The 26,215-nt window shown below is 42.3% G+C and overlaps 1 protein-coding gene across 8 annotated transcripts in view; it reads left to right on the plus strand.

Moving 5' to 3' along the window:
- NCKAP5 (NCK associated protein 5) overlaps positions 1-26,215 on the plus strand; it is a 431,207-nt gene that overhangs the window by 205,832 nt on the left and 199,160 nt on the right. For all 8 annotated transcript variants that reach the window (XM_032189919.1, XM_032189920.1, XM_032189918.1 and 5 more), the window contains exon 4: positions 14,049-14,112. In XM_032189919.1, the coding sequence (XP_032045810.1) occupies positions 14,049-14,112 (64 nt within the window). The remainder of the gene's footprint in view (positions 1-14,048; positions 14,113-26,215) is intronic.

Here is a 26,215-nt window from a genome sequence, read left to right on the forward strand (position 1 = left end):
ATGGGAAGTGCAGCAAAGAGCATCTGCTGCTTTTACAGTAAGGAATAATCTAAAACCATGGGTTTTTCTGCTTCACTAAAAAAAAAAAAAATCCTTAACTTGCCCTGTAGGTAACCTTTTAATGACAGACAAAACTAATTAAGACAGTAGCTTGTTAAGAAAAATATGTCAGCATGGAAGTAACCTTAGTGTATCAAAATATGATTATTTTTGCAGCATGATTAAACAGGAGAAGCTATTCTGTTCTGCTTTGGGGACTTTAAGAAAGGAAGGTGAATGCAAACATCCCCTAGATATTGATCATCTGAGTTTGGAAAAGCTCTTGATGCCCATTTTACTAACTCAGAACACTAATAGCATGCATTCTGTATTGAAGAGGATGTTCAGTTCTTTTAGCACTCTTGTAAAATACTGTTAAGAGCCACTGATAAAATTTTCCTTGTGAACCCTGGTTCTTGAGAAGATAGCTTCAGCTGCCTTTTGCACAGACGTTTGCCAGTTACTGGTGGGTCTGGATGTGAAAGCAGCTGCTTACTGCAGCCTCACACCGATCCTCTGAACTCCAGGTGAACGCATACCTTTGGTTTAAGCAGCAAATATTCAAGATGTCCATATGTGTGTTGTCTGTCAGCTGTCTTGATCTCATAACCTGAAGGCATGACCATGTAGTGACATGGAGATAACCTGCAAAGTTGATCACCAATTTCATATATGGCTGTTTGTCTTCTTCACTAATGTAAGTACTTTAAGTGTAGTTCAATTTAAGCTCAAGATTAGGCTCACCTAGGTAATAGGCAGATGCCCTTTACTGGATTTATTTGTCAGTCCGGCTTTTGCCTGGGGAATTAAATTTTGAAATAATCAATACCTTGATTTCAGACTGATGTTTTCCTGATTCTGTAAATGAGATAATTCTTGAGGTGATGTTATGTGACCACTTGTCGTGGTTTGGATTTTGCTTCCTAGAAAGGTGAGGTATCTGGCTAGTGGCAGTGACTGTAATAAGTCATTTCAGACCACAATTTATTACTCAGCCTCATAGATAAAATACCAGATATTTTTTTCTGCTGTGAAATAATGGCAAGGAGTTCTGTTCAAATATCAAATTGGCTTTAAAATGTTATTCTTAAACTGGAGAAATGCAGACTTGTCTAAACATCTGGTTGACAGTTGAACATCTGAAGATCTTTCTATGTTAATATTTCAGACAGTTAATATTTAAATCATTGTTAATATACATTTAATGTTTGTTTGGAAATGCCTGAATGCTAAACATCTGCATCCTGATTCACCCTTATCTTTTAAATTATTTATTTTGTTTGCTGAAATTAAACTTCCATTGAAGTTGACGCTATTTGAGCTCTGAGAAGCTGTCCTCATTCGCAGAGGAGAGCTTGCTGATGTCCTTGGGGAAGATCTTTTATGATGCCCTGAAAGGGTTTAAGTTGTTTGGGTTTCTTAAAGGTGTTTGCTTCCCTGGTTCAGCTTTTAAACAGAAATCTTTTTTTAAATCTTTCTCCAGGTATCATTTACAAGGAAATGCTAGGAGTACACATTTTCATAGTTTTGTTTCAATTTTGTGATGCATCATGAGTAATTAGAAAAGTTTTAAATTACAATTTTGTCCCAGCCTTGTTGAGCTGTACTAGGTGAAAGGACAGCTCAGGATGTGCCTGTGCTTAGCTGAAAGTTTTTCATTTAACATGAAGAGATCAATTTTTAAAGATTCTGTATTGAAGCAAGTTCTGGTCGCCATGTAACTGCGTGTGCTCAGTAAAACAACTCGAGTGAAGCAGGTGGATCTTGTGCCAGTTGCTGTTCAGCTCTTGCATCATCCCCAGACAATTACCGAGGCTGTGATTTGACTGTGTGAGTTTAAACGGCTTCATAAATACACACAAATACTTCCATTGCTCCAGTAATAATCGTGATGTGCTTTGGATTTAATTTTCACTGTCATTAAGTGTTACGCTGGCAGAACTGTCACTGAGAAGTGAGGTTCTCTATCTTTACTTGACCGTGTTTGAAAGCATTTTGCATACATTACCAAACGCTGTGCCCATTATTTAAAGTAACACGGGTAATTTCTGCATTAAAATTAGCCAGTGTGCGTGCCAGCCACTGTTTGATCCAATGCAAATACTGCTCTTTGAGAAGCTCTCCTCGGTCTGGGCGAGGGTCCCTGTAGAGCTGTGTCCTTCTCAAAGCCGGTCTTTTCTTCTCTTTTGGGTCTACTGAGATTGCGGAGCTTGAGTTTGAGGTTCCAGTTAATCATCTAATTTGTCAAAACACATAATCAGACAGAGGCCACTGGCTTTGACTTTATCTAGTTGTCTTTTGTAGACAGAGTGATAGAAGAAACAATTATATCATTAGCATGTAACTGATTTTATTGCTGTGAGGCTGCATAAATATGAATTCATGGATTGGGTTACTGAAGGATACTTCAAAGTGGTTTTCAGCATGCTGATTTATTTTTTTTTTTATTTCTGGCATAATGAGACATGGTTTAGACCACATTATTTTGTTTAAGGCATGGCAAAGCACATTCCTGAAGCTGGGAGAGTACTGGGGGAAGTCCAACAGTTTGTAACTTCTCCAAGAAAATTGTTATGCTATCACTTTTTTTTCTTTAAATAAACAAGGGATTCTCTGTTACTTCCTTCCCTGCTTCTCTCCTCTTCACAAAACTGGTAGGTATGCTGAAGTTTACAGGGACTCGTGTTTCTGAAATCTAAAATCTAAGTGGTGATTACTGTCTATCAGTAAATCCAAACCATTTTTATGTCGACATTTGAGGATGTGTGTAGGAAAGAATGCGTTTCTTTCATCTCTCTCTTGCTGGGAGTCCGAGCAGAAGGCCCCTGCGGGGCTTGCCTTGATGCTCGGAGTGTGTCAGGAGCGGGCAGCTCTTGCTGCTGGCTGTTTGCAGGTGGCCCGAGAGCCAACTGTTGCACGCCACCAAGCGACCTGTTGCTCTGTAAGTACACATCATCTGCTTTACCTTGTACTGCAGGCACATCTTTTGTACAAAGACGACCTTGGCAGACTATCTAATGTGTCCTTTAACTATGAAATAGGCTTTTTCCTTCCAGAATTATGAAAAATGGATGGTCATCTGAAACTATTTTCATAATTGGTTTATTTTTCACTGCCACAGTGTAAGCTAATGTGATTGAATAGGTGCACAAGAGCTTTTAATAATGGAGATCAAGGATATACACATGTAAAACGGAGTAGCTGATTTCATGGCAGTGTTGCAAGAATTACAGGTATTGCTCATCTTCCAGCATATGTACTCAGTATTGATCAATTACTAAATTCTGTGCTGCAAACTGTATTTCTGTCCTTTTAGTAGCCCTTTTTGTTTCTTCTATCGGTCCTTTCTTCAAAGTGCATTTAGGAAACTGTTACCTGTCTTGTATGGTTAGTTTTGTTTACCTGCTCTCACTTTGTCTTTTACTTGTTGGGCACCCACAGACTTCTGTGTGGGGTTTCTGTGCACGGTATCCCAGAATGGAAATTCGGAGGCACAAATACAGGAAATGTGTGGTTTACACATGTATGTTTTCCCTCATACAGAAAGTATTAATATGTACCTGATGGTTCAGTGTATATTTTGACCTATTCTGATTGCTTCCTGAGTACGAAGCACTTGGCAGTACTGCTCTGCAATTGAAGTGCCCAGTGCTGGGTGTTGATGCACGCAGTTAATACCCGTGGGAGGTGGCGGTGCTACTGTCCTGCTGCACCCACGGATCTGCAGAGCATCTCACTATTCAGTTTGTTTTCCTGTAGAATGATGTGAGAAGAAATTCTCTCAGCTGAGTTGGTAGAGGAAAGCGGAGATGGGATGCAGGACAGAACTCTGCTGCAGGGACCTGATCCAAGTGTGAGCTGCCTCTGGCCCTGAAACAGAGCCGTCCCCAGCCTGCATGACTGAGCATTATTCATGAGCCTTAATAAAAGGATATTGGTAGTCTTGAGGGTGCTAAAGGGAATGACAAGAAGCAACAAGAGCAGTTTAAAGAGTAAAGAAAGGGAATTTTTCTGAACAACTCTGATTCTCTTTGAGCAGAGGGTCATTGTAGATTTGCTAGCGTGTGTGGCAGAATACTTGAAAGCATTGAACTACTACAGAAATGGAAAAAGTCAAGAAAAAAATCCAGGGAGTCAAACAGAATGAAATCACTTTTATTTTATTTCTTGTCCATCAAGGGGGAAAAAAAAGGACGTTTTTTTTCAAGGTATATTCCAGTGCTTAATTGGAACAGGACATGAATGACAGCAGGAAGGTTACAGAGCATGCAATAAATGACACTCAGAGAGAAAAGACATGGTGTTTGTAAGTGCAGTCTGGTAAGAAAAACACAAGTCCTGATGCTGTGGGCTTTCTGGATGGTTTAAAAACCTATCGCACTGTACAGCACCCTAAAAAAGTGATTACAAAGAATACCAGGAATGTGTTATGATGATCTGGGAACAAAGGAGTGGAAACGGAGGTAATAGGTCAACCAGTAATGAAGCAAAATCAGATCCTCTTTGATTTGTAAGCGTGGAACTGAGAAGATTTTGTGGAGAATGAGGAGAAAATCTTTCTAAACATTGTCACAGCCAACCTGAGAGATGAGTGCATCACTGAGACATAGCAGAAGGAAAGCTAGTTAGGAAGAAAGCAGTAGGATCTAAGAGATGTTTGTTGACATACCAGTGTATTTGATTCTTTTTTTTTTTTTTTTTTGAGCTTTACACCCCCATTTTTCTTCAGTCTTGCATTTGGTCCTTTTTTCCCGAAAAAAATGTATGTACTCCTTTGATTTGATTTCCGTAGAAATACAAGAGAAGGCTCAGCAGTTTGTTTATAGGATCTCTGGTTTGCAGGCCCAGTTGTCTACAGCCTTCATCGCTCTTTTGCACATTCAATGAAATGAAGTTTCAGAAGCTGGTAATTCACTAAAAGCATGTGGAAGGAGCATTTTGTGCGAATGTTAATCGTGGAATTTAAGAGCAATTAGGATTAGGACTAAAAAGATCTGCTAGTGATGAAAGGCTTGCATTGAAGGAACAGACACCAGAAGCAATGGCAGTCTGCTGCTCTTGGCTGCTGTTAGCTGTATGTCTGAGTAATATTGGTTATGAAGAAATGTTTCCCCTATTTTCAGCCTTCTGTGAAACAAGGGTTCTGACTTCATCCTGCGAGGGGACTGTCATATAAATATCAGTTAGCACCCGCGCAGAGAGCCTCAGGGAACGGGATGGAAGGAGTGAGAATGCTTTCATGCTTTGATGCAGTGGTTGGGAAAGTAACAGTACTGTTGAGCACGATGCATTTTATGTTAATAAACAAAGATCATTAGCTGAAGACAGAAGTGCTGCCAATCCTGAATCTTTCATGAGCAATAAATTCTCATTAAAAATCCTTTAGGGAAATGCAGATCCTTTCAGAAGAATTTCCACAGCACATCATGTCCATGTGACAAATCTCCGGAGGAAAAAAAGTATACGAACCACCAGTGATTGGGGGATTTGTTAGCTTAACTTTCAAGTCTTTTGCAGAAAGAATGTATTTCTTGATTGTTTGTTCCTTTCTTTTTCTTTTTTTCAAGGTCTTCTTGGGAGCAAGCTTATTTTTTAAAAAAAATAATATTTTATTTTAATTTTTTTTTTACTGGGAATGGCTGAACCGGGTCAGGTCTCTCAGCCAATTCTGTCTGGGTAACAATCTGGAGAGTTCTTCATGTGTCGGGAGACAGCTTCTGACTTCAGAATGTTTAATTCTTGAAACAATTAACACCAGTAAAAAGTGTAAAAAGAAGGAACATAGATAGATAGTTCCATATTCTGTAAGGATCTAGTACTTCAAGCCCTACCAAGTCCCCCACCCAGAAACACGAGAGCTGAGAATCCATCTTACCTAGAGAGCAGCTTCGTCCAACTTAAAAATTCAGCAACATGGGAAGTAAAAAGGTACGTGCTCACAGGATGAAACATGCCAAGAGGAGCAGTTAAGCTGGGGGGAAGCAGCTACAGGTCCCCTGCTGGTGCTGGTGTGTTCAGTCTTAAACCTGGAGCAGTGTGAAGGAGAAACAAGATGCAAAAAGTACCTTTATGAATAATGGTGCAAGATACAAGGAGGTAAAAGGCGGCGGCTAAAGCAGCACTCAGCTCTGGCCTGGTGCCTCTTTCAGCGCCTTCTCTGTGCCTGCCTTTGGTATAAAGCTAAAACTGGAGACTTTTAGCAGCCTGTCTTGTCTCGTCCTCCCACTTAAAGAAATGGAGCTGCTGGACCACGAACTGCTGCAAAGCAATGAACTGGGTTAGCGATGCAGAAGGGGTAGCATAAAACATGCTCTTCACACTGCCCTGTACTGGATAAGGTTATAAGAATGACTCAGCCACTTGGAGCATGCTGTCAGGACAATGATGTACACCGTTGTTTTCTTTTTATTATGGAAAAGTGCTAACTGCAGCCCTTCTACTGTGACAGAAGTCTCAGGAAGAATTTTAGTACAATTTTAGAGTGTTTCAGGGCTTGCATTAAACAGATGCTTTCATTTGCATTACAATTTGAGCTATCACCTGGAAAGAAGAACAAGCAGTTATTCTCGAAGTGAAGTGCGGGGATCTATACGCAACTGCGTCCTATATTACACTTTAAAGTTTCTTTGGCTAAATTAATATTCCAAACTGACTTCTATTAGTCCTTTTCATCTCTTTCCCTATCTGCCCGAACACCGAGCTTTTCCATGATAAGTCTTTGAGAAGTTGGCAGCTTGCCTAATCATACACATTTGCTCTGTATGCTTCTTGGATTGCAACTTATGGGCTGAAATAATACAGCATTAAATCTGAGTGTTACTGTTAATGTAACATTAAAATTGATAAATCAATCACTGCTGTCAAGAAATTCCGAAGTTGTAGCCACGCTGTTGAATTTTGTTAAATTGCTTTTGCTATCTATTGTGTGGCGAGGATTATAGAAGAGAGATGATAAGGTTTATGGTTAGCGTATTGCTTCTTAGAAGAAAAAAGTAACTGTGGGACAGATCCTGTGCTGACTTATTTGTAGTAGTGTGTTTCAGTAGTTTGTGGGATGTACTAAATCAGCAGGTTTAAATGGGGAACAAATCTGGGCGGACTCTGGCCCTGCTAAAATCCTCACATGCTTTTTGAGAAATGTGAGTTTTTCATAATGCTTGGAATATTTTACTTGTAATGTGAAAAACTGTATGTTAGAAGTATTCCAGGGTTCAGTACTGTAGTGCTGTTTATTTTTTCTTGAAACTTGGGTGTTTGAAGCATCACACTTGCTGGTGCATTAAAGTGAACATCTGTAACTCCCTTGCCTGCTGCAGTTTACTGGTTTATGTTTGAGCTGACTTTTAAAAACAAATCTTTAAGTATCTCTCACTACTGCCTCTGTACTTCAGAAATTATTAGGATTTTTTTCTCGGTTTTTGTGTTTCATAAATAAATTTTGAACCCTCCCCCCCCCCCCCCCCCCCCCATTTTCCTCCTCCTTTTGGGCTGGGGTTCCAGGTGGAAGGTGTCAGAGGAATACATCTGAAAAAAACGCACACAAATGCATTTTCTCTCACATGATGGTCACAAGCGAGATGCTCCAGGAGATCTGTGGAATGATCACTTGGTGTAATGTGTAATCACCCTGCTGGTTTGGCATCGCGCCACCCAGACATCAGTCTCTCATTCTATGAGTAAATGTGTGTGCCACGAGGAAGGAGTCACCTGCTCGCCTCTTCTTCATCCAGAAACTGCTTTGACTGTGCTAGCTGCTGCTGTCTGTGTGTCCGGGCAGTCACCAGGTGCTGCTGGCTCTATTTGCTGTCATTCTCATTAGCAGCAGGTTACTAATGAGCGTTAGGGACTTCTACTTAAAAAGCTTTTACCCTTTGCTTGCTGGCTTTTCTACAATACCAAAGTTAAAAAATAGCCCAAAGCTTGAGAAGGAAAGAAAAAAAGGCACTTCAAAGTCCCTGTGTAGGTGTCCCTGGCTGTCTGATGCTGCTGGCCCAGATGTGTACAGGATTTGGGAGGTGGCCATGCTGTGGGGTCACTGCTCACAGTGGAAGGAGACTTTTTCCTCAGCATTAAAAAAAAAATAATAATTGTTTGAGATGTTGACTGAGATAACAGTGAATAATTAATGCCTGCAAGCTTGCACCCAGGTTTCCCCTGTTGAAAGCAATAAACGGCAGAGAAGTAATGAGGATTGTCCATGTGAGAGAAGATAGTTCTGCTGCCAGCCCCACATGTGAGCTCAGCACCAGTGATGTGACTGTGCCCGGCTGGCCTCTGCTGCTGGACCAGGACTGGGAGAGGAATTTGTCACAAAAACCAGCCCATCATCACCCGACATGGACTTCTGATAACCTTTCCTTTCCCCCTCGCCTAGCAAAGGGGGGCCTTTGGGCTCTTATCACAGTTCTGCCTCCTCCAGGTGTGTCTGCTGCTTGTGCTGCTTCTCGCTTCTAGCCCAGGTGTGTGACTGAGCCCCGTGGCACCCCCCTGGTCTCCCATGGGATTTTGTTGTATGTGGTCTCGTGGATGCTTCTGGAGGTAATTAGATGGTCTTTGAACCTGCTGCTTCAGATTTCACATACTTTCAAATCTACTGGAAATCGGTGAGAGCCCTGAGGGTGGCTGATTGATATTTTAGATCACAGTTGTACATCCTGTGTTCCCCAACGCACGCTGCCTCATCCCCAAGGAAATGCACTTCAAGTAAGTTGCTACCTGTTCGGCTTGTCTGGATTTGGCAGGAACATGTCCCGTGGAAGAGAGCTTTAATGTAAATGATGTTTTCAGTATGCTTATCTCTTACTCAGAAATAAATTAGCAATAATTGGGAGCCTGTGCCTTGCTGGTGGCTCTTCCTATCTATTCTGTTGCTCCTTCTATTGTAGTAACCACAGTCTGCAATTATTATAAAAATAATTAAATAAAGCTCGTACTCTGCTCAGCGTTAAATTTTCAATTAGTATTTCTTTGCAAGACGACTCTCTTTATTGCCAGATCTAGCTAAACTGTTGTGATTCTAAACTACCGGCTTCAAAAAGAGCACAGTGCAGACACTTCCAGCACACCAAACACACCCCTTGTGCCTGGTCTTCAGCTGCAAGGAAGGTGGTGGCATCGCCAAGCACTGAAGGAGGCACGGCAGCTCCCCACAACACCTGTGGCTGTCTCTTGTCAGGTCCCAGCAGGCGAGGGGCTCGAGCACAGCTCGGTGGGCTTGGTGCTGGGGTTTCTGGTGCCTTGGGAAGTCAGGATTATGTCAACTGGGTGCTTGGGGGAGAAAATTACAAAGAACGAATTTTAGGTGATAAATAGGGAGGACATTTCAGCACATAATGAGTAGGGACACTTTGCAAATTCACATTCTGAGCTTTTCTCATTTTGCTGACTTTTACATGGTGAAATATATTTTTTCCTATTGTGAGCTGTTTATTCACTTTCTGAATCTCCATAGCGTAGAGCAGGAACCTCCTGCTAATTTCTCTGCTCCGAAGTGGTCTGCAGAAGGCACCAAAGCGCTCCCTGGAATATAGCACAGTCGCTGTGGTTGGACACAAGCACTAAAAATAAAACCAATTGTAAGAGCAACACTTCCAAGCTTGACTTTTTCCATAGGTCAAGTGATTGTTTTCCATCTTTGCAAATGGTGAAAGCTGTAAGATGAAAGATGAAGCCAGGGTTTATTTTCTGGTGCAGAACTGACCACTTCTAAGGGAAATTGCTGCTGAGTGAAAGTTTCCGAGAAAGGATGAAACATGAAGAAAACACTTTCCTGGTCATGAAATAAATAAATCGGAGAGTAAAGAAGCAATTAAGTTAGTAACTTGGGAACTGCCATACCTCTTAAATCTTGTCCTCATTCACTCCAGGTGTAGGAATGTAATAAGTTATACGGCATAAGAAAAGGTGAAAATCTTTTCATTAATGTTGAAAATGCAAGATGCTGATACGTGCTGGTGTGTGGTGACATTGATGATGTGTAGAGTGTGGATGAACAACGTTGGGGTCTGGTGTAACCGTCCTGTTCTCAGTGGATCATAGCAATTGAGATTCAGTGAAGCATTAACTTGAGTTTCAGGGGATGTCACAAGGAAATTCTGCATTCTTTTAGAGTTTGGGATTTGTTCTTTTTCATTGTTAACGCTAAAATTATTTCTCTTCATTAAAACTGTACAATCGTTATCTAGCATTGAAAATCTACTCTGAGTCTGCAGGGCTGAGGTCTTGGCAAATAGTTCCAATCCAGCACGTCGTAATGAAGTCTTTACTTCATGCCTTTATTGAGAAACTATTTTAAGAAATACCTTTCCTGTGTGAGATGCAGAAGCAACACTGTATATATCTATGAGCTACTGAGTCTGAGGTTGCAAAATACGAATGAAAATCTCACTCTAACATTTGGGAAGTTGAACTTTGCTGCTAGAGGTTTCTGTTTGTCTCAGCAATATAAAACACGCACAAAGAAGAACTGAAAGAACAAGGCAGCCTTCCCTGCATCCAGTACCGCTTTCATCGCCTTGGTGGATCTGATGAGGAACTGGATCAGCGTTTGTTCAAATTTAGGTGGTAGGTGGGGGTCTGCAATTGCATCTTTTTGACTTTCTTAATCCCTGTGGACCTTCGAGAAGTTCAAGTGACACAGATCTGCAGGGAAAACCTGAGCTGTGCTGGGTGGCTGCCACTGCTGGTAGGAGACTGCTTTTGTCTGGTGGCTGGTGGAGTCTCGCTGGTGGGGAAGAGAGAAGGAGAAACGTCGGCTTGAGGAGAGTTTAGCATGTGCAGGATTATTTAAAACACTGGTGTTTTTCTTGGACTAAATGGGCTTTCCTCAAACTGTTGTTTTTTAGAACAAGCTACTGCAAAATCTAGTGGTGATACTGAGACTTGAAATGTATCTTTCTTACATCCACACACTGAACACTTGTGTGCCTGCTTCCATCTGGAAAGGATATAATTGCATCCTTGTTTGGCTCCTTTAATTATCTCTTTGCAAAGGCCTCGGCTGGGAGTTTTGCCACTTACAATGCAAATATTCAAACTTAGGAGCATAAACTGTGCTTTCAAAGAACACTTTTGTAAACCTTTTATCATTTGGTAGTTTTTCAAAAGCGAACATGAGAACTTCTCAATGAACATGTTTTAGGTTTTTTAAACCCTCAGAAGGATTTTGTTTTCTTGTAGGTTGGCTGTAGTTGCTAATTAACTTCATTAATTAATCATGCTATAGGGATGAAACATGCTTGATTAAAAATAAATAAAGCCATATAGCCACAAAGCAACGCTACTGATTTTTTTCCTATTTAGAAGCGAAGATTAAAAAAACAAGATTAACGCTGAAGCTGCATGTCAAATGTTCTTTGCATCTGAAAGGCTAAAGTAGCTGAAAGCTTGTTATTTTTGCAGCTCAGTCATAGTAAAAGTGCTTATCCAATTGTAACACTGGTTAAAAAAAAGGAAGAAAAAAAAAAAAGAAATGAAAACTCACTGTGCTGAGGACAAGCTGGGTGATTTGGTTGTGCTTGCACATGAAGGTCCCACTTCTCCCTTGTCCCGTAGCTTACAAGAAAACTTCCAGTGCTGCAAATTGGTGCTACACGCTGTTGGCTCACGGCAGGATTTCGACCGCATTTCTCAGCCATGGTACTGGTGGGTATTTACAGAGGTAATGTGGGCACGTTTACACAGAGCGGCTCACTGTAGGCGATGGGCCAGACGCGTCCCAAAACTGAATGGAGTTACCCAAGGGATTACCGTGCTCTGGGGGCACACGGCATGCCCTGCACAGATGAGGATGACCATCTGCTTGGGGCTGGTGCCCCGTGCCCAGATCCTTTGCCCAGAGGAAGGGAGAAAGCGCACTGGGACCCCTCTGAACGGGGAGCACGGAGCTTGCCTTCCTCTATGTTTGCTTACTTTTAGATGCTGCTGCAACAGATGGCTCTTCTGCATCCCCTGGTGCAAGTTTTCCCATACATGATGATCTGGTTTATTTGTTGCTTTCTCCTGTTGAAGTGTCATTCCACTCCCAATAGCAGGAGTGTTGTAGGCACGGTATGGGAACGCCTGGCTCTGCCCTCCTTTGCTGGGAAAATTGTTCAGGAAGCCCCCTCTGACTCTTCCCCTGTAAGAATGGTGAAAATTGGATCTCATTAAGAGCAGCTCTCTTTGCTGATGGAGCTTGAATAGAATTTAGCTTTATAAAAGCTACAGCATTCCAGAAATGTGTAAATAAATCTCTGTTAGGAGTAAAATGGAGAGGGAAAAGCATTGTCCTCATTCAGGAGGAATAACTGAACCTATGCAGATTGGAAGTACATGGAAGACTGGTTTGTGGGTTGTTTTTTTGTTTGTTTCCCTACGTCTTTTCTCATAAAACATCTTCAGGCATTTGTTTTGCAATTAAAAAGTCAGCTCCCCCTCAAAGGGTATGCAAGCTTTTTCTGCTAAAACACATTAGGGCACTGAACCAGCACAAAAAGGCAACTGGCTATTTCGAGCAGCTGAACTACATCCTTAAAATAGGTTTAACCAATTTTGTAAATTGTGATACTGTGTGATAGCGTGACGCTGACCAAGCAGGGCAGAGGGAGGGTTACACGTGTGGTTTAGAAGCAGTTTGTAGGATATTTGCGTTAAGGCTCTCTCTTATATTAGTGCCGCTCCTCCATTCTCAGTCATTTTTCACATGTTCACAAAAGCATCCAAATATTCTGCAGTAACACAAATGCAGCTTCCCCAGGGTGGTGGCTGTGTTGTGTTTAGCTTTTGCCAATATTAATTTTTTTTTTTTTCCTCATTGCGTACATTTACAGATCACAATGTAACCAATGCCTACTATTACTCTGATGACTATTTGGGACCTCCTCAACAAGGGGGGATTTTGTTCCTGGTGGGTTTCCCACACCATGGGACAGAGCTGGGTGCTCCCAGGCCGGCACCCTGCTGGCAGTACAGTTTCTATTTAAATGGAAAATTTCCAACTTGGTTATCTTCTATTTTACAAATCCTGTTGCCAGAAGTTTTCAAAGCCATTGTTCATCATTTGTAACGAATTTATTCATCTCCAAATTTTATGTTTTGTTGTGTTCTGATAAATTCTTTATGTGCTAATAAATTCCTCTGACATTCCTGCAGGGTGCTTTTCTTTCAAAAATAGGTGTTCTTTAAAAATAGCCTCCTTGGAAAAGTGTCTTTGTTTTTCTTAAATCCATTTTAAATTGTGAGAGGTTGCTTAAGTCCCAGCTGTTCCGTAAGGTGTCTTCTGTTTTGCTGAGCTTCCAGAGTAAGTTCCTCTCCTCCTTTCCCCCCTGCAGCGGCAGGTTCTGCGCCGCTTTGCAGGGTCTGGGTTTTGTAGTTCACAGACTTGGTACGTGCTACATTCTCCCAGTCCATACACTGTGAAAACCTCTCCCTTTCTGCACATACTAAAAACATAATTCCATTCCTTTCTTACAACTTTTCAGGAGAACCTGTGTTGTGATTGCCAAATTCTTAATTAAGCAAGTGAATTGCTATATGAGTCAAGTTGAAGATTTGGGTAAGGGCCTTGTACAAAAAAAAGCTTAATAAAAAGAATAAAATTGCAAAATATCTACAGTATGTTTAGAAACGGAGCATATTTATTTTAATTTTATGCATACATTTACTGATAATTTAACAGTCTTCTAGCTTGTGGTAATGCAGTGCAGCAGAGGCTGATGTGCAGGGCCGCAGGAAAACAAATCACGCGGCCTGATTTGCACGGTCTGCTTCCGTACCAGCAGCATGATGAGCTGTTCTGGTGTTTGAACGGAGCAAATGATGTTGAGATTCTGTTGATTTATTGTCAGTTCTGTCAGACTGCCACAAAATGAAACAATAACACAGCCGTTAAATACCTCACAGGAATATGGCAGCGCTCTGCCAGGAGGGTTACCCGAGCGGCGTGCAGGAACGCCGCTGTGACGTGGATGTGGCGCGTCCTCTCCGGCAGTGAGAAATGAAATGCTATTCACACGCTTTTCTTTCCGTAGGGAGAAGCTGTCTGTGGCTCGGCTGCAGCGAGAAGTTGCACAAAGTAAGAGTGAAGGAACCATGGTAAGCTGCGGCACCCGTCTGCTTTGCGGTTCTTACTGTACTTCTGTCCAGGCCTTAGGTCCATTTCGTCTTGCTGAAGATGAACACCCGAGTGTTAAGGCTGTCGTGGATGTAACGATGGGTGCCAACCATGCATTCATACCTCTGAGGAAGCTCAAGGCTCTTTCTTGGCTTCTGGGGAAAGCTGCGGTAGCGAAAAGCTGTTTTCTTTTCCCTGCTGATGGCGCTCACTGGAATGGGAAGAGAGGCAAGCAAGACCAGGAGCACAGAAGGGCAATTTCAGATCAAAATGTAGTAGATTTAGTTGCCTTTAGTTGGCCTTAAATCTTGGCCAGCTGCAGAAAAATGGAAGAGTGCAAGCATGGAAGCTTTAATTAAAAACAAAAAAGTCAATCCAATCAATTTGTAAATCATGTAATGTTCTTTATATCTTCATTTTTCTCATAGCAGTTTGAGATTAGGCTTGTGAGCAAAAGCTGAAATGAGTGATTTTTGGTTAACCAGAGCTCTCAATTAACAGAGTGCCTTATCTCTTCAAAACAATTTTATTTTGGAGCCAACATGTGCAGAATGTGCTTAATTACTTAATATCTGAGGAACTCTTCCCATCTGTTAAGAAGTTTGTTTGTCCCTGTCTTTGGATAAAACGTCGTAGGCTTCCATGGGATAACAAAGCAGAAAAGTCCCAAACCCAAACCCGCTCCCTCAGACACACTTAGGATGCTGCTGTTGATCTGAGTGGGTCTCACAGTTGGCTGTGAAATAATCTGGGGCAAAGCTTGTTTAACCTGGTGGAGAGAAGCTGTGTAGGACCTGTACGCTCAGTTAGCTGTGTGCTTCCAGGTCCTTAAAATCCCAGCTGCCTCCGGTGAGTGCGTTTTATAAATCATTATTAGTGATCAATGCAACGCAAGAAGGTTTGGAGGGATGTGGGTGACAGGCAGGAGAAACCTGCCATGAGCCATATGACGATAGCCACGTGCAGCTCCGTAACGGAGGAAGGGTGGCTGACAGGGGGCTCTGCAGGGACAGGAGCCTTGGCAATCCTCATGGCTTGTAGTGAGGGGAAGGAGGGCAGTGGGATTTGCACAAAATCCCTGCTGTGTGCCAGGCATGGTGCAAGCACTACCCCAAGATAGCTCCCTTGGGTCTGTGCTGGGGCTGATTTGGCCACCAGAAAGTTTTGAGAGTTAGCAGTCAGGCAGATGGGGCACTTGGTTATGGGGTGCGTGTTGGGGCAGAAGTTCTCTAGGAACTGAGAAGCAAACTTCTGTCACGTTGAGCCATAATCCAGCAGCCGATAACCACGATGTAACTCCTGCTGACTTCAGAGGGGATTTTGCCTCAGGAAGGATGGCAAAGATCAGGCATGGGATTTAGAATTGCATTTTAGTTTCCAGCGTAAACAATTTTCAAAATCTGAAAAGAGCTGTTTACTGTATTTGAAGTTTCCTTTATTTTTTTTTTAAAAACCAGTTTTCCCTTGGAGGCAAAGAACCAATATAATATATTGCATGTAAAATACACTTAGCGGGATAATTCAAGACTTCATGAAATAAGCAACAGTGATTAACCTTCTAGACCTGGTAATGCTTTTGGTCTATGCGATTCCAGAGACCCCCTATTTTCAGTAGAAAACCTGTAAGTTGTAGGTTGTCACTGTCCTGAAGTAATTTATGGTGGAAGAAGAGTTGTCATAACAAGTGAACTGCTGCAAGACCTCTCTGCCTGATAAATAACACTCGGATTCAAAGACCATTACAATTCCTTTTATTTACTGTTCAGTAACTTTGCTTACATACTTTCTGGACTCAAGGAACAGCACAGAATAATGGGAATCGAGCCTCCTCTGTCCCAGCAGCTCTCAGCAGCTTGGAGCTGATAACATGCCTTTGGGAGAGGGCTGCAGCAGGGCAGGGAAGCAGTGGGGCCTCTGAAAAAGCCCCAGGCTTGGGCTTTTGGCCTTGGTGTCGCACCCACCTGGTGGTTTCATCTCCTGGGGGTCAGGCACGCCGGGTGCCTTTTACTGCGGGCTTGTGAGATTCCTCACACGGCACTGCTAAGCAGAGTGTGATTTTGGATAATTGGTTGCGAGGCTGAGTGCTGCAGCCCATTACAAGCTGACAGGTAGCTCCCAGGGGTGCAGCCTCTCCCCAAGGTAAATATCAGACTGTTTTCCTGCTCTTTCCCGAGGGGTCATTTCCACAATTATCCTGCAACTACTGCCGAGGCAGAGTGCGCCTGGAGAGACAATTGCTTTGAAGCAGCTGATGTATGGAAACTTGCCTGTGTCTCAGAGCTCAGAACCGGTAATTTTAATACAAAACACAGCAGTCATTAATTAACATTAATGAACTCAGCTGTGAGCAGTGTGGAAGCAGTATGGGTCCGGGAGATGGAGTATCTGAATGCAGGGGAGGCCGTGGGCCAATTAACTCAGGTAGGCTGCATTCCTGGGCCATGGAGTACGGAGCCCACACCACTGGCCGGTCTCAGGGCACATTCTTAGGAAAGATGCACAGAGAAATTTTGGAGGGGGATTTTGGGCAGAGCAAGCCTTTGGCTTTGGCCTTTCAGTGAGCTAATGCCTTCGTTTGGGAAGGGCAGGGGTGACGGCAGTTGCTGCTATTAGCACCGTGCTGTCTCGCAAGGAGCATTATTTGTACGTGGTGTGGGGTGGGTGGAAAGCAGCCTGCAGGAGGAGCCGTGCCCCCTCTCCTGCCTCTGCAAACCGCATGAAACATCACCCAGCCTTCTGCAGGGGGGCACCTCATTTAGTACCGTGCCAGTGCTCCTTCCTTACTTCAAAAAATTTACATTTTATTGGGGTTTTGCAATACAGATGGGTCATGAGGGTAAGAAGCGGTGGCATTACACCAACCCATGGCCACTTCTAGGACAAGCAGAGCCAGAGGGCCAGAGGTGTTTGTCCGTGGCAGCACATGGCTGCAGGACGGGGTTCGGCCTGCCCTGCCTGCTCTCTGTTCAGCACCTGTTTGATCGCAGTGTGAGAAAGTTGTGTGCAGACTTCACTATTGCCTTCCCTGCAGGAATCATGTGCAGAATGTGCTATTTATAATTCGCTTCCCTGCGCTGGGGTCAGTCAGTATTTGCAGTCTCTGCATTTCGCATGCGGTCCCTGGAAGCTGAGGCAGGGACCGCTGCGGCGAGGCCTGCTCGGACACAGGAACAACATCAAACAATCAACGCTAAGCATGTGGTGTAGAAACTAGTTACGCTGTGATATCTTTGCTCAAAAAGGGATTCGTGCATCTGTGTAAATAACAAGGTGAGTGATGAGGGAATGTGGTTTTTATGAGGAGACCTTTTTTAAAAGCTAAGGCTAAAAGATGGGGCATGCTGTACTGTGTGCGATACCAGCGTGTCAGCTCCACAACAGTCCCTGTAGAAATGTATTTTTTCCCATGTCCCAGACATGTATTTTTCATGACTGGATTATTGGAAGTAGATATGTACCAGAAGACACTCTAAAGAAGAGAACAAATGAAGGTATTGCACTTCAAGACTAGTGTTCATCACCAAAAATATGAGCTGACTCTAAGATCCCATTTTTTCCATATAGTTGTATAGAAATCTGATACCTCATACATCAGATTGTGTGAACGTGCATTTATAAATTGTTTGAATTAGGAGAACCAAATAAATTTAGGCTGTGAATACCTGACATTTGCTCAAGTTTCTCATCAGTAAATATTAATGATTACTCATTACCAGAAGGCACATCTGCTCTGCTGCCAGTCAAGCTACTGGAAGCACCAGCAGCAGTGAGCCTAGCTGTGGTGTGGCTCTTTTGCTTGTGGCCTTCAGTTCTTTAATGTGCATTTTAGAAATGTTCTTAGTCATGTTACTTCTGACTCATCAAAGATATTTTACCTTTCTGTAAGGGAAAAGAATACGATCACTTCATGTGTGTACAGTGTGTATGAATTTGATGGAGACTGTGCAGGTGTCTCCTTTATTAAAATTAACAGCTTTCCATACAGATGAAGTGTTTATTTCAAAAGATCATAAAAGCTAGAAACTGTTTTAGTCAGTCTTCTTTTATTTATTTATTTTTGACTCATTAAATCCAAATGTTTTTACCAAACCTTTAGTGCCTGACTTTGGATCTTTAGGACACAGAACAATACCAGGAAAAGTGTTCATTTTTGTGAGATTTTATTAACAGTGAACAATGCTGGGTTAGGAAAAATACAAGAAAAATGATTCCATAGTTACATAGCAGAGTCTTTGTGATAGATTAAGTGTTGTGTTAGCAGACATCTAGATTAAATACCTTGAGTGAACCAAACGTACACAGAATTACATCATGTTTTAATAACTTCAGTTAATAATTACCTAGAAAAAGTTCAAGATTTTATTTATTCGATCTATTTATATGCATACATGTTACAGGGTTGCTTCAGTAGTTTGTACTTCTGCATCCAAGTACTTTAAATCTACTCTATTTTCCATTAGTTCAGTGGCCTGTAACCTACACAAAAGAAATTGTGCCACTTTGGCAATTTAGCTGTGAAGGTTAAAGTGAGATGATGGCGCCTTTTATGTGTACATGGCTTTCACTTAGGGTGGGCCCTAGGCTCTGATTTACCATGTGTCCCGCTGCGTATTTAAGTGATGCAAAGTGATTATCATGGGCTCTTCCCGGTGTCTGTCTATTCCACACCTGCACCCTTTTGTTAAAAACCACCATGTTAACTGAATGTGAGGTCCCCGCTGAATAGGTTTCCACCCTCTGGTAATCCTTCTGCATTAGATTGATTTATGAATGTATCAGATTCTTTGTTAGCATGTAAACCACTAATTAATTTAAAGCTCTCTGTGGAAAAATTAAAGCCCTGGTTAAGGCTTTCAACAGGCTCAGATGGTGCTAATAATGGAAAAACAAGTTATATTAATGAGTTCTGATGCGATCAGCACAATTCTTGCTTTACAAACAGTTTTTGCTATAAAATACTAGAGACTGCAAGTTTTAAAATAAAGAGTGGAAAAAGTAAAAGGGAAAGGCAGGAAAAGTATCCCTGCAGTAAGATACCCCGCTATTACTAGGAACGGAGTCACTTTTGCGTGTTACAACTTTTTAAAATGTAATTTCCTAGATATACATAACAGCCTCTTGTAAAACTGCTGGGATTGAAATGCAAACCAGTCTTTCTCCCGGATTGAAGCTGAACTTCTAATGTAATCAGCTGCGATAAGATCTCTCTCTTGCTCCCTCTTCTCATCATGGGCTGCTGAACTGGAGCATTCACAAGGAGTCGGATGTGCTAGAGTGCAGAAAAGGTCTTGATTGAAATCTTATGAGAATCTGTAGAGACTCTGACCATATTCTCTACTTTTCCAAGCTCCAGGTTGTTTTGTGTGTAATTTCAGTTGTTTCCTCTTTCACTTGAATGTAGGTATGAGTTTTTGGTGAGAAGAAAGAGGAGATCAGAGCCCTGCCTGACGATGCTTTGTTGAGCTGAAGCGAAATGAAGTCGGAAATAAAAAGCTAAATCTCCGTCTTTTTTTGCAGGAAGCTGGAAATGCGCATTTATAGGGGCAGGCCATGATTATAGGAAGTTGCCCTTTTTCTGCACCTGTTCCCCCTCTAGAAAGCTGTGTGTACCTCTCCTGGCTCCCAGCACAGTCCAGGCACCCAGTCTCATGCCACATTCTGGCTGTGCGCTCAGCACCGAAGCTGATGCTCACACTGCCTCATTAATCATCAAGCAGGGAGCCTTCTTAAAAGGAGCATAGGCAGCATTTTCAGAGGCCCAGCCCCTCACATCTGCACCAGGCACCTTGCCCTTATGCCCGAGAGGGAATCGTGAGGTTGTGTGTGAGCTCCAGCCTGACGGATGGCAGCACGATGCGACGAGCGGCCGCGGCCGGGGGGCACTCGCTGTCATCAGCGTGATGGGTCCGCACCGTGGCCAGGGGCAGCCGGGATTGCTGCAGAAGCACCCGGATCATGCAAAAATAGATGATATTTAGTAATAAATGAAGTGTTAAAGATGAGGTACAAAAGGCTAAATTATCTTTCCCAACTTCTGGGTTCTTACATCTATGAAATCATCTATCTGTGCTCTAATTAGAAAGTAGTAGAGAGAGAGGCAAAGCCGCTGTTGTAAAATGTCTCTTTGAATATTCAACATCCTAAACCAGAAAGGAGCAGTCTGACCCTTGTGCCTTCTCTGTGAAGCTGTGTGGTTTTACAACCAGCCATGCTGTCTAGCTCCTCTTTCTTAGAAACTTTGTCACATGGCTGTCAGAGAAACTAGGTGGCATTAGTAGTAGTTAACATCGATAATGGCTATTGAAATTCTCTGCAAACCTGCTTTAATGCTCCTGGATCTCATTAATTGTCCATACCTCATTAGGCCAACTGTCCTCATCCACAACTTAGCAGTTTCATTTTTAGTTGTTTTAGAATTTTTAGTCCAGGAGAGGATTTTAGTTCCTTTTAGATTTTTACAACTCCTAAGTGTGTGTTTGCGTGTGCATGCATGCATGTATGTGTGTGTGTGTATATATATATATATATATGTACATACATATTTGGTTTGGTTTCTACAACTTTGCAAGCACATTGACATTTTCTTTTTTTACTTTATGGATTTTATGAATCTAAGGATTCTTCATGAGTTAAGGCAGTTAGACCTTTCAAGAGTTACTTTAAAGTTAAAAAAAATAAATAAATAAATTGCTCACTCTTCTGAAATTGAAGTAATAAAAGCCTGATTATGTCTGCTCAGAATAATTCTGCCTTTCAGGCCTATGTCAGTTCCTGGTTAATTAATTTCAGAGCCTGGTTTGATCACCAAATTGAACAATAAATTGTAAGGAGCCTATTCGTTAAAACCAATTTACTTTCAGTCTCGTTGTTTAAAATGTAATAGAAACTGTGTGAGCATATACAGGGATAAAAAGATGCTGGACAATTCCCCTGCCCCAGTTAGTGGCCTTTCTGAATCTGGCTTTCAACCAGGAGAGGGAGCTACGTTCACTTACAATAACACCTATGTCCAAAGCCCTGTTAAAAAGCAAACCATCTGTTCAAGCGCAGAATATGTGACTTACTGTAAAAGTGGAACACAAACCCAGTCACTTTTGGTTCACTGGAATTTATGGGTTTTTGTTTGTTTTGTTTCTGAGATGGAAAATATTAGTTACAGTATTTGAAAATAAGCTGAGCTTTGCAGGGACTCTTGGTGCTTGGCACTGTAAAGGCAGCAATACGCTCTCCTCACTTTAGGTATTCTCTTGCTGCGCTTGCCTGGGATGCTGCTGTAGGTGCCAGCACTGAGGAAGACCATAGTTAAATCCAAAGGAGCAGAAATAAATTTTGCCTCTCCTGCTGGAATCTACCAAAGTGGTCTGTCTCTCCAACGAGTCTCTGGAAGTATTTAGTCAACATAAAAAAAGAGAGAAATAGCATTATATAAGAATCATTGAACAGAGAAAAAATATATATATACGAAATGCATTTATATAAGGTCTGAAAGGCAATCTGTAGAAAGTATGTCATAAACTAAATTGCCCTCAAGTGGAAATTGCCATTTATACATTAGATAACAAAGGCAGGGGATGTTGAAGGCAGCACAGAAAAAGCACATGCAGTCTCATAGTGGCTATGGATATATTTGCTATCAGAGCGGCAGTTGGCTTCAACGTGAAGCAAATCCCACTTTATGACTCGAAACAGCTGTACCCCGCTCTAGGCAATACCTCACTGCCTAATAGGAGTGATGCGCACATGCACTAATAACAGTGAATTGTAGCCATTTTCATATCAAAGGTTAAGCTCTGCAATCCTGAACTCCTCCAGGCAATGGCATGAGTTGACTCCGGGAAGCTGCACACTCACCGGATTAATATTCTTGCAAGGATGACCTGAATAGAGCCGTCGTTCTGCAGCCCGAGCAGGCAGAGCGTTTACGGGCAGCTTTTCCCTAATGCCGGAAAGCAATCTCGGCTAGCGCTGAATTAGTCGCAACGTCTGAGGCTCTGAAGAGGAAAGGTGAGTGGATAAAGTGGGCCAACAGTTGGAATTTCCTGCGAACTGGGAAGGTAAATTTATTCAGATTAGCAGGAGCGAAACCCCTGTGATACGCTTGGTGTTGTTTTTTTTCATTTGTTTGTTTTAAATAAACCTCTTTGTTAGTATTTTTAGGTTTTGTTCTCCAATCTTGTAGGCCCTCTTGTAAGACCAAAGAACTGTTGTCTTACTGGTTGCAGTCCATTGATGCAGCTCTGGTCACAATATCCCTCTGAAAAATTGCAGCCTTTTCCTCTTACAGCACCTGTATCAACTCTTCCAGTGGTTCTGTGGGTTGTTGCTTTGCAGTTGCCCTCATGGCAATTGGAGCCAGTTACTGATTTGTTGCACAGAGCATGGCTAAAGCAGGGCAGAGAGGGTGCAGCCAAGCAGCAATACTGATTCCCTGAATTTGCCTCTGTCTAATCAAGCCAACCAACGCCAGTGAGCACTTTCACTGCTGGAGAGATGGAGAAAGTAAGGTTTTAATTTCTTCATTGTTGTTATCATAGAAATGTGAACTAAAATATAATTTCTTTTACTCTTTTTTTTTGTATGTGGCACTAGGTAATACACAAACCAAGGCGCTTTTTTGTCTGGGTCATCACGCAGAATGATCTTATTTTCCAAATGTGGAAGAAAAGGTTATCAGGAGAGAGAGAAACAAAATTTCTGCATGAGGAAGGACAAAGTTTATGTACCAAGAGTATTGCTCAGTTGTGATTCCATTAAATGCCCATTTATTTAAATGAATGCAGTGCTCTTGGAGCTTGTACCATTAAGTTGGTGCTGACCCTTAGAATGAGTCAGCTCCAGCAGTGCTTTAGATTGCATCGTATTAGAGGAAAACTTCACTGCACCAGCTCTGTTCAGCATCTTGTGCAATGGAGTCCTGGTCCATGCTTGAGTTCTGCAGCACCAAGGTAACATCAAAATGTGTCAGTGTCTTGACCGGTTCCCAAAACATATATATATATACAGAAAATATTCTATTGGAGATGAGTGAAACAGAGAGAGAAGAAGCTGGAAAAAACTATTTGCCTGTTTCAGAGCACAGAGCACTTTTTGAGTAGACATGAAAACCAGTCACAGCAACCAGAGCAAGACTTGGACTTGTGACTGTTCTTTATGCCATAAAGCAGAGCTTTACTTTATTGTTTTATTTTGTTTTGTTCTCTTGGCATTTCATAATCACCTTGCTCTCTGCAACTTCGGGTCAAGGTTTAGAAGAAATATTAGAATAGAGCGAGGAAATTGTATGTTAAACTTGCATAGCTTTGCATAGATCCGTATGGCTTGAGCTATCAACTCTGATTCTTCCTCTCTTTTCCGCCCTACTTCAGTCTCATAATCTTTAATTCAGTTTTTGCTTTGTCAGGAATTTGCTTTTACATACTTTGTTTGTTTTGGCTCTCTGCTCACTGCATTGTGATAAAGCATCTTTTGATATTCTATGGGATCTTTCATAACGAAGATCTCATGACATAGTTTTCCAAGTCTGGAACTGGTGATCAGACTTGCTTAAATGTCCTGCGAGAGGAGACTGTCTAGACTGTGGGAATGACTGTGATGTTTGGACTGTGTTATTTCCATACCACTTGGCATGTTGCACCCTGCAGTTATTCTGGAAACTAATACAAATAAAAGTACCAGGCCTGATACAGGGCCTTACCTGGCTGTGAGGCGGCTTTCACTCATTCTCCAAACTGTGCTGCTAAGTCCTTCTCTCTTTCCAATACCTGCTGTGGCCTTCAGATAACCAGGTGGATAAAATCCCTACTCGCTGTTCTCATTAAAGGCCATATTATTCTTTAGCGTTAGCATTGTACAAGGCAGGATACTACCTCCGCCACCGAATTCTTTAATAATCTTGGCAAATGCTTGATGTCTGATCCAAACAGCTTATTTGTCAAACAGCCTTTATTCTGACTTTTCTGCTGGCTGTGTGATTGCCAGTGTAGGTAGTGAACTTGTTGGGGAAGAGGCAGGATCTTACTATGCTTGTAAGTAGTGCTGGGAGCCATTTGGAGCCCGGGGGTGCTGATGTGCTGTGGATAATCACAGCCCAGCCACTTGGGATGAATACCGAGAGGGAATTTGGCTCAGTATGCACAAGCCGTGCAGCAGGCGTTTTGTAATTACATCTTTACACTGCAGATTTGTGATTGGCATCCATGGTGACACTGCTTATTTAGAAACGATTTCTGAGTGCCAGAGAAAATTTGTTATCTCTTGGGAACATCCTGTTTCTGGTAGTATCCATTAACAAGCGCCCCGGAGCGCTGGCTGGCAGAGTTTTCCAGTTAAAAAACTTTCCCCGTGGCTGTCGCTGGAGGATCAGGTCAGGATTCCCAGGCTGTTGCTGGAAACCTTGTGGTACATCCAGTTGCCCAGCAGATGTTGCTGAGGTGATGTTACCCCTCCGATGGAAAACTTGTCACGTGGGAGATACCGTACGAGAAGATGTGCCTTAAATCTGAAGCTGAAAAGGATTTTTATGCTAAAACTGGCTTTTTAGAGTTGTTGGTTGCACTCAGCAGCTGTATGTTACAGCAGCTGGTAAGGGCAGCCTGCTCACAAACTGGGATATGTAGGAGGAGGTGAATGAAAGTTGAGGTGCGAAGAAGGAGTGTACGTGTAAAACACGTTACAAAAGGAAGAGCTTTATACGGGACATAAACAGGTTTGCAGAAATATCCGTGTGAGCCCTGAGGAAGCAAGAACATCAAGTTTCTGGAAATGTAATGCAAATGGGACGAAGAAACAAACTTCTCTCAGCTTTATTCTTCCCATGTAGCTCCTGACTTGGTTCTCAATGCCAGGGCTGGGGCAGAGCCACCAGTACTAGCTGGGATTCACCCCCCTGTCCCCACAACAGCCGAGTAATTGACCAAAACGGTTGCGCACCCCAATTCCAGTCAACCCAGCTCTGTTTGACTTTGCCTCTGTGGTCAGTGAAGCTGGGTTATTTCTTTCAGCCCTATTTAGATAAAGATTGTTCATATTTCACCTGTATGGAAATTGATAATCAATCCTGATGTCTTGAGTGAGTTACAGGAAGCAGTAATATTTTGCAGCGGTCCACAGAAGCATTAGTAAACAGCAAATTTCCTGTTTTGCAGATAAACAGCAAAATTTCTTTCTCACCACAGCTTAAGCACTATATAATTACAAGTAGTTTGCTCTTCATACTTCTTACACCCAGTGGACAGACAAACGTGGCTGTGAACCAGGCAATCTCAAGAGCATTGCTGTGCATTCGTGATTTGGGGAGGTCGCTCTGTTGCTTTTACAGAGCATCTGTAAGGGAACCTTGTGTGGAAGCGATGGGAAGCCTTGATGTGCTGGCCAAAACGTACCAAAAATTTAGCACGATTCCCCTGACTCCTATTCTAGTGCTCTACACAATACAAAAAGCATGTGGAAGGTCTCACTTGGAAAGAACATGGCATGTTAATTATGTGATTAAGTGTTTTATTGTTCAGAGACAGATCTTCTCTCAGCCTAATAGCTGCACCTCCTTCTTTATGATATTTTCAACCAGTGTGAAGGTGGAAGAGGCAGCAGAGAGGAGAGTCACACTCTTTGGTTTTAGTAGTTGGCACTTTCTGTAAAGAAAGAAACGCCTTTTCTATTTTTCTTCAAGAAAATCAAGCAGCTGTAATTGTCAACATTTGCTGTTAGGTTGGAAAATAGCAGACTTTTTAGTCATGTCTTAAATGAGAGATGAGTACGTGACTAAGTGCAATTAACAAATTAGAATAAACTATGGTTAGATGCAGTAAAACTGTTATATCCTGTGTAAATAGATAAACATGGCAATGAAAACCAGAGAGCTCGATGTCAGAGGCTTTGTATCTGGTTTTGATCTGCTCCTGTAGAAGTACACCTACCCCAGCTGTCCTAGTAAGGGAAGGAGACTGAAGGGGTAGAGCCTGGCTGCTGCTTAGAGTCGAGCTGAAATTAGTCTGTGGAAACTCGAACAGACATTGAAGTGAACCTATTACTGAAAAGGGACTCTGCAAAATGCTATCAGGTTGTGATACAGTCTTTCAATTACTC

The sequence above is a fragment of the Aythya fuligula genome, chromosome 6 (genome assembly GCF_009819795.1).
Source record: "Aythya fuligula isolate bAytFul2 chromosome 6, bAytFul2.pri, whole genome shotgun sequence".
NCBI lineage: Eukaryota > Metazoa > Chordata > Aves > Anseriformes > Anatidae > Aythya > Aythya fuligula.